This window comes from Nymphalis io, chromosome 11 (assembly GCF_905147045.1).
Source record: "Nymphalis io chromosome 11, ilAglIoxx1.1, whole genome shotgun sequence".
Taxonomy (NCBI): Eukaryota; Metazoa; Arthropoda; class Insecta; order Lepidoptera; family Nymphalidae; genus Nymphalis; species Nymphalis io.
In genome coordinates this window covers 9,441,225-9,449,739 of record NC_065898.1, presented here as the reverse complement: position 1 = coordinate 9,449,739, position 8,515 = coordinate 9,441,225, and the positions used below count along the sequence as shown (strand labels likewise).

Genomic DNA, 8,515 nt, shown 5'->3' with positions numbered 1-8,515 from the left:
ATATCAAAGTGCTTAATAACTTTTTATTGATAACCTACACAATAAAAAATATATTGCGAGTGCTTCGCGGGGTATATATATTATAACAACAAATAAAATAAGTAGGGGAACAAAATTAGTTGATTTGAAAAACTCACAAAAATACTTCTAATTCCGTTCAATATCAGGATAAAATCGTCCGATAATAATATAAGATCCTCGTAATGGTAGTACATTGTAATATGTGATAATCATAGGAAAGAATTATCACGATATTATATTTTAATGTCGGCTAAAGTGTGAATCCATTACTACATATGCTTTCGAATGTGTAGGAGCGCAATTTTTTTTTAATTGATAATTTTTGACATATGACATATATGCCAGACAACTACAGTTACAGTACCTAACTGCCGAAAATATAACCTAAAAATTATTACTTTAATTGTTTTTGTTTACCGTTGCTTAAAGTAAACCGTTAATAATTTATATTCGCTTAGTATCAATATCTCAAAATTACAATGGCTGACGACGGTGACAATGTTAGTTGTAATTTAAGATTTTATGTAAACATGAATATATCTCGTTCTTTAAATTTCTAAATAACATGTAAATATTTCCAGGTGGCTGTAATGACGGTCAAAGAACCTCTTGATTTGATAAGACTTAGCTTAGATGAAAGAATTTATGTAAAAATGCGCAACGAACGGGAGTTACGTGGGAAACTTCATGTAAGTAGATAATTGATTTTAATTATTTATAAACTTTATAATAATTGTTTTAGTAATTCTATTGAACTTAAATAGCTATTTACTTTGTTCGAAATGTCATGCAAAATTATATAATCTTCAATAACCTTTAATATTACCGCAAAAAATATATCTTTTAAGGCTTATGACCAACATTTAAATATGGTCTTGGGTGATGCTGAGGAAACAATAACAACAGTTGAGATTGATGAAGAAACATATGAAGAAGTTTATAGAACAACAAAAAGGAATATTCCAATGTTATTTGTGAGAGGTGATGGAGTAATATTAGTATCTCCACCGGTGCGTGTGGGCATATAGATTTAGGTAAATAAAACTAATAATAAGAACATTTCTTTGTTTTATTGCTTCCCCAGTAGTTTAATAACTGAGTCATTCTTAAATGTCCGATTTCTTTTAACAAGTAATTCATCTTCATCCATAGGTTCTATCACAGAACCTGCTTTAGTAATCACATTTGGACGAATGAGTTTCTTATGAGCTGTTTCAGGTATAAATGTGTTACCTGTAGGTGTTCGTATAGAGGCTTCATACTCTTTAACACTATTAAATGGAAATGGTATATCTGCAACTTTATGTGCAATAAGCTTTGGAATTTTTATTTCATTTATGATAATATCACCTTTATTTTCATCACGTCTAGGCACTTTTGGTGCAGCCTTAATGAATCGATTGTTTCTCCGTTTAAATGTTTTACTTTTAACTCCTTTCCCTCCCCATTGACCCCATCCAGGAAGTGTCAAATCAACATCTTTTGGTTTATCATTATTAATTTCATCTTCTTTTTCTTGCCTAAAACTAGCAACAACATCATCTTCTTCAAAAACTTCTTCAATGTCAACTTTTGGAACAACTTGTTCATCGTCATCTAAATCATCAAAATCATTATTTCCATTTGATGTAGAAGTGTTGAGATACTTTGGCTTAACTTCAATAAATCTACTTGGATCAATATCAACATTAGTATGTTCCTGTAAAGGTTTATCTGTTGTTGACAATATATTGAGAGGAAAATTGGTAGTTTCTTTATCTATTATTTTTGTGTTTCTATGTGTTTCTATAAGCCTTTCATCAATAAAAGGTTTTGGATTTTGCTTTTTTAATTTCAAGTACTCTAAATTATCTATCTCATGTGATTCTTTATTGTTATCTGCTCTGATGGGCTTGGCTCTTTCCAGTTTTTTCACTTCTTTTTTTAATTTCATTAATTTTCTTTCTACTCGTACAGCTAATTTTTTGTCTAAATTATCAAAAGCCTCAGAAACTGTTCTTTCATCTTCCTTATTGATTGTTGTGGTATCAATACTATCAACAAGCCAAAGTGAAGTAGCAATAGCTTTATTAGACTTATTTTTCTTTTGCTGTGGTGTTTTTTCCATTGATTGTTTTGTTTTACTTAATGGTAATTTTTGGGTTTTACTTGTTTTATCATTATCTTTTTTTTGCATTATCATATCTGTGTCAACTGTGTCTGAATTTCCTAATTTTTTTAGACCTTCTTTAAGAAAATGAAGTGAAAGGCTCAATTTATCATGTTTAGAATTTTCTTCATCAGAATCAGAATCACTTTCTTCTTTTCTTTTGTACATTTTGTCCTTTAAATACTTTTTGTATCCAAAGTTAAACTCTGCATCAATATTTGTTTTATCAGATCTCTTCATCATCCATGGATTCTTTTCATCCTGGTCTAATGTAACATCTGGTATATTTTCTGTTTCATCAGCCTCATCATCAGTGCTTTCAGTGTTTTGCACTTTTTTTGTTAAACTTTTACTAACTGATAATTGTTCAGATAATTGCTGTCTTACCTGTAAAGTTAAAAAAGATAAAACATTTTTAATTAAAAACTAACAGAACTGTATGCATGTCATTTATCATAAATTAATTATGATCAGTGACCATAAGTAGTATATTTGTAGAGAGCATAAAATATATGAAATAATAATAATAATGTCCTCTAGACCAATTTTGGCCACGGCTGCCAATCTCGAGAGATTAGCGAATTACGAACGAGATTTATAGATACAAGTGTGGGTGCAAACACAGTTTAAAGTTAGTTAAATTCCCTAACTCTCATAATCCGATGGGACAGCAATCCGACACGACCGGAAAGAGTTGAGGTGCAGCACCAACGGCTTTACGTGCTTTCCGAGGCATGAGACAATTATGACAATTAGACAATTATGCAGAAGCAATGATATGAGCAAGTAATCTGATGGAATGGCTAATTTGACAAATAAGTTTTTAATTTTAATAGTTTTAACAAAAATAGAACATTCAAAAAAAATTAAACTTACATCTTTATCATACTTGGCTCGCACCAATTTGCTCTTAGCCCATTTTCCTGTATTCTTATGTCTTAACGTATGTCTCTCTAAGGCTCGAGCTTTTTCAAGCTCCTCCAATTTTTTGAGTGCTTCTTCTGGATTTTTAATTTGTAGTTCTTCAAATTCTTTTATTTGCTGTTTCAGTTTTTCCTTTTTGAGTATACTAAAAACAAAATTGTTTATTAATGACTTTTTTAAAGTACAAGTTATGAAAAAAAGAAAGTATGGAAAATTATAATAATAAACCTTTTTTTTGTTAAATGTTATAAATTCAATAATGTGATATTTCTTCTCAAATAAATTAATTTACTCACCGATGGTATTTTTTACTTTTTATCTTACTTTGTCTTTTGGCTTTGGCTGCCGTGTAAGATTGCTGGGCTCGCATTTTAGCTAAGTGTTGCCTGTGTTCAAACATCTCTTGATAAGACATAGGATATGTTTGTTCTTCTTCTTCAGTGACTTCAGGCTCCGGTACAGGATCAATTTCTTCTAGTTCTTTTTCTAGGGATGACTTAAGCTTCAGCTTCGACAAGAAATCTGCTGTTGGCTGCATTTTACTCGAGAAATTATTTAAAGGAAATGAAACAAAATCGACAGTTCGATTTCTAGCAACAACAGGATCCCATCTTCCCACTTTATTTTTAGTTTGTTCATATCCAGTTGCTCTCTTAATACGCTCAGCTTGAGGCTTCTCCAACGGTTTTGGAAGCACTCGAGAAACTTTCTGACTCTCTTTGAGTTTTTTACTAATTTTTACATTGTGTGCTGTATCTTCCAACACTTTAACAACATTTTTTAGTTTCAATGCATTAGGTCTTTTTATTAAATTAAACTCTGAATTCAAACTCGTAGATTCATTTCTTGTAGGCTCAGTTATATGTTGGGTTTTGTCTAATTTTGCAATTGCACTAACCATACGATCATGTTCAGACGCGACAAAGTCAAGATCTTCATCGTCCTTCATTGCTTTAGTTCAATTTTTATAGTTAATATATAAAATAATGAAGTTTTTATTTACAGGAAACAATATTATGTATTAAAAATATTATGATATTTCCTAACCTCAAACTCGTCACAATGCTTTCGTTTCGAGTTTCGTCAAACCTTGACGGGTAGAAACTTCAAAGTCAAACTTCAAAAGTTCAAAATAATAATCTTTAAAAAAAATAGTAAAAATTGCCATATGTAAAAAGAAATAGATATGACTTATTATTTAATGGTAAAGAACGAAAATAGTTTCAAGTAGTTCATATTTTGCAACACAATGTGTTTGAGTCAAAAATTTTGTTTAAATTTATGTGGTTCTCACTAGTCACTTGTCACTTTGTTAATTTAAGTTTACATTACGTCCTTTAAAATATCTCGGTTTCTAATTATTGTGTCGATTTTATAAATGATGAAGCAAAGGTTCCCTTTCGTTTTTTCGATGAAATCTGTATACTTAAACGTCGAGTTAAACGTCTGCTACGCCTCTATTTCGTTAAAATCAGTGAAATGCCAATCAAATGAGAAATTGAATCAATTTGGTACATGTTTGCAAATAATTTGACTCTTGCTTTTTCTGACCTTCGTGCTTATTTTACTAATGTGGTAAGGACAGTCACAGATCATGTGAAACTTGCGATCTAAGGGAGAGACATAAACACAAAGGTGAATCTTTGTTATTTGCCGCATTTCCTCTAAATTAAGAACAGTAGGTAGTAATCACTTTAATTTTATTTTTGTAAACATTTTAAAAGCTAATTATTTATTCTAATTATAAGTAATTTGCTGCAGCTGTAAGGAATGGTTAAGAGTAGTGGGTAATGATCTGCCTATAGAATAACTTGCTAGTTATTCTATAGGCAGATGTACTAATTCATCATTACCATACATACGCACACATAACGATTCTTAGCAAAGAATCGTTATGTGTGCTTAAAACAACTTTGAAAAACTTCAACATGAAGGGAAATCGGCTGAAGAAATTAGCTAGAAGTTTAGAAATTAACTACAACTCCAGTAACCGATAAGCAATTAAGTCGATTTCCACAATATATGTAGAAAGATAGAGAAGGTGAGAGTCATATTCCTTACAACCGTGCCTTTCATGTAAATTTAGTGCTATTAGTTATTTTGCAACTCAGCCTTACTTATAAACATTGCTTAGTGACTTTTTAGTTAAATAAAAACAGAATTGCACTACCAACTTTTAGAAGGTAAAATTAAAAGATACTTCCATGAGTAAAGTATACAAATCTATAATTGAATCTAGCAATACTGTGAATGTGCCAATCAATAACCTTAAACCCTATGTTTAGAAAATCATGGAATAATAAAGCACATTAAAGTATACATTATAGTACATAGGTAGAAACAAAAGACATTAAAGTATATAGAAAACACATTAAAGTATATAGGTAGAAACAAAAAAAGTGTAATTTCTTAATATATTAATTTTAATTAGTATTATACTTTTTTGTGATTTCAGCTTCCTTGTCTGGAGAAATAGCATCTACTTTGCCAGACCCAATAGTCAGCATTGTAGAAACTGGTGAGATGATTTCGTGATGATTATTAAATTTCATGCCCAATCAAATTTAAATAAATTATTTCATAGATCACTTAAACTTTTTTGTGTTCCACACACAAAAAAGTCTTGAAATTTATTATATCTCCAGGCACAAAAAAAGTTTGAAATGCCACACATTGCTTTACATCACTTTTGAAGTTTCTTCAATATTTTCTTTTATTATAATTTCAGCACAAGAATACTGGCAAGGGCCTAAAGAAGTGGTGTCTAGTAGTAAGCAGGATCCCAAATACACATTAGAAAAATTAAAAAATAGTGGTCAGTATCACATTATAGGTAGAGAGATTAAGCTAGTACTTTTTAATTATTAAGTTATATTTTGTATATATTTAGCACAAGGAATACCAAATAAATCCAAAAAAGGTTTGAGGCATGTATCCAGAGTTAAAAATAAAAAAAGAAAATAAGAAGAAATCATAGGTATCTCCAAGTAACACTCCATACAGCTGCATAATAAAGGTACACCACCAGGAATGCTTTTGTATTATTTATATTATCTTTAAAAATTATTGCATTTTACACTACATATTATGTAACTTTAAAATGACATTGGTGAAATAATGTATATTGATACTACTAGAAGTCTAAACTAATTTAATGTTCTTTTATTTCAATATTATGCTTTCTTTTATTCTTCTATTTTTACTGAACTATTTTATGATGACAGTTTCTTTTATATTGTACTTAATTCGGCTAATCTCTTGAGATTGGCCACCATGGCTGAAATCGGTCTGGATGACATTATTATTTTTTAATTCGAACCATGGGTGACGACACACTTATCACAACTGTGATTTTTTACAATGATTATTTCATATTGTATGTGTGTAGAAAGCTAAGAATAGATTATGGATTTAACATTTTATGTTATGTTTGTGTATAACATATTTTAATTTAAACTACCTATATTTTTCAGATTTCTTCAAAAACATGAATTATATGGTTCCCTGTATCAATTGTAAAATGTGGGTACCTACTAGTCAGCAGCATGTTTACAATGCTACAAATATGAATCTCGATATTGGTTCAATCATTGAAGACTGGACTCCAAGGCTCAAGGGGTTATTATTCTTTAGTTGAATATTCGTTTTACTAGATAAAACTAATTTTTGTTTTAAAAAGGGCTTTAAATATTTTATTAACAATAATAAAATGGCTCACTTATCTACTTCCTGTTTTTTGTTTTTTTAGGTTACACATAATGATCGCATTTGCCAAGAACTCGTCAACCTGTTGTTGATCAAAGCCTCCAATAGGAATGAGCCTTATCCTGGTGGACTGCAAGATTATCATACTTCAGTATTTTGTTCTTGTGCCAAAAATATCAAAGCCTGCCAGTTATAACATTAGTATGTAATTATATCATATAAGCATAAGTTTTATATTTATTTCCCTTAGTCTTTTTCTAATTTAACATATATTAGGAAAAGATTAGGATCTATCATATATTACATATATATTGTACTTTCGACTGCCTCGTTGTTCTAGTGGCTTGATGTAAAGCTACAGACCCGGAGGTCCTGGGTTCAATTCCCAGGTCGGGCCAATAAAATAAAATAATTGGGTTTTTCTGTCAGAAAATGCACAGTAGCAGCCCGGAGACTAGAAGTTGGAAATATGATCATTCCCATGCCTCGGAAAGCACGTAAAACCGTTGGTCCTGCGCCGTAACTCTTTCCGGTCGTGTCGGATTGCCGTCCCATCGGATTATGAGAGTTAGAGAATAGAGAGTGCACATTATGCGCACACACTTTTACACTATAATATCTGATGCGTAGTTGGCTAAACTTTCGAGATTGGCCGCCGAGGCCGAAATCGGTCTGGAGGATATTATTATTGTTCTTTTTGGAAAACGGTACTTTTGCTACATCAATAACAGCTTTGTTGAGGCATGAGATATTATAATAAAAAAAGCAAGCAAAGTTACTAAAATACAAGTTGTATTTTTTAGTTATTATTGAATATTATAAATAAAATTTTAATTTCAGTTTCTTGCTATAGCCCAAGTATCTAATATCTGCTGGCAAAAAGCCCACATTCAGAAACTGTCAAATCCCCCAGCAATTGCGAAAATTGATAAAAAATCTGGAAATGGACTTAGCTCTACAGATGAACCTGCAAGTCCATCTAGCAGCGAACTCGATTGTGATACACAAGATTGTAATGAATTAGAAATATAAATATAAATGGTTATAGCCGTACACTGGACTCATCAAACTGTTGTTTTATTTCTGAATGTGCAAATCTGGAGCTATTGTCCATACCCTTAATCTTAAAGAAGAATATATTAATGAATCATAAATTATACATCACACCCAACGCCAGGGTATGTAAAGAACATGTAAGTTTTGACAATTTGGGACTATTAAATGTGGTGCGAATTACATGTAATTTTAGTGTTACACACATTATCCAAATGTTAGATTTGTCAAGGAAACAATAAAATAACATGTTTAAAAGTTTATAATTGGGATCTGTTGTATGCACTGCAGCTTCAAATATTTGATTTGTTCAGTTTAATGCCAACATTCCTTGTCCCACCACGGGTGGAGTGTAAATGACATTTTTGAACTTGTTTCTTGGAGAAATGAAAATTATTGTTAAGAAGATTGTGGACAATGAATTTTATTTCAAGTCTTGAGAAAACAAAAGAGCACCAATCATGATAACAAGAGTCTCAGAAATATAACTTAATTATTGTTAATCAATCGGGAGAGTTCGCCAGAACAAAAAGGGGTAATGACAAGATATTTAATTTTAACAGTATAGTTGGAAAACTTTCTTTAGGTTCTTGATCACCTGTTGGGTTGTGATTCTGTTTATTGATTATAAATAACACTGAAATAAAATGGGGATGAAAATAT

General features: G+C 30.8%; 2 protein-coding genes and 1 long non-coding RNA gene across 5 annotated transcripts; 2 read left to right on the top strand and 1 right to left on the bottom strand.

Moving 5' to 3' along the window:
* Positions 1-377: 377 nt before the first annotated feature.
* On the top strand, positions 378-1,080 carry LOC126771988 (U6 snRNA-associated Sm-like protein LSm3). The gene is made up of 3 exons (XM_050492191.1): positions 378-521; positions 603-710; positions 870-1,080. The coding sequence occupies exons 1-3, from the start codon at positions 501-503 to the stop codon at positions 1,047-1,049; spliced, it is 309 nt and encodes a 102-aa protein (XP_050348148.1). The 5' UTR covers positions 378-500; the 3' UTR covers positions 1,050-1,080.
* LOC126771918 (U3 small nucleolar RNA-associated protein 14 homolog A) lies at positions 1,073-4,177 on the bottom strand. Its single transcript, XM_050492088.1, has 3 exons — positions 3,391-4,177; positions 3,047-3,239; positions 1,073-2,557 (listed from the first exon to the last, which is right to left on the bottom strand). Exons 1-3 carry the CDS (start codon positions 4,041-4,043, stop codon positions 1,091-1,093), a joined length of 2,313 nt encoding a protein of 770 aa, XP_050348045.1. The 5' UTR covers positions 4,044-4,177; the 3' UTR covers positions 1,073-1,090.
* A 151-nt stretch (positions 4,178-4,328) lies between these two features.
* On the top strand, positions 4,329-7,868 carry LOC126771991 (uncharacterized). 3 transcript variants are annotated; one of them, XR_007669585.1, is made up of 7 exons: positions 4,329-4,538; positions 5,550-5,612; positions 5,823-5,909; positions 5,985-6,110; positions 6,568-6,712; positions 6,843-7,000; positions 7,640-7,868. It is a non-coding gene; the product is annotated as an uncharacterized LOC126771991 (long non-coding RNA). The 3 variants fall into 3 exon arrangements; XR_007669583.1 differs by having other exon boundaries at positions 4,329-4,729; XR_007669584.1 differs by lacking the exon at positions 4,329-4,538 and adding an exon at positions 4,944-5,135.
* The last annotated feature ends 647 nt before the right edge of the window (positions 7,869-8,515 follow it).

Bases quoted from the DNA above. Each gene is read 5' to 3' on its own strand.
- LOC126771988 (XM_050492191.1), top strand. From the start codon at position 501: ATGGCTGACGACGGTGACAAT. The intron at 522-602 runs GTTAGTTGTAAT...AAATATTTCCAG, and splicing joins TGGCTGACGACGGTGACAAT to GTGGCTGTAATGACGGTCAA. The intron at 711-869 runs GTAAGTAGATAA...ATATCTTTTAAG, and splicing joins AGTTACGTGGGAAACTTCAT to GCTTATGACCAACATTTAAA.
- LOC126771918 (XM_050492088.1), bottom strand. From the start codon at position 4,043: ATGAAGGACGATGAAGATCTTGACTTTGTCGCGTCTGAACATGATCGT. The intron at 3,240-3,390 runs GTGAGTAAATTA...TTTTGTTTTTAG, and splicing joins AAAAGTAAAAAATACCATCG to TATACTCAAAAAGGAAAAAC. The intron at 2,558-3,046 runs GTAAGTTTAATT...TTAACTTTACAG, and splicing joins GAGCCAAGTATGATAAAGAT to GTAAGACAGCAATTATCTGA.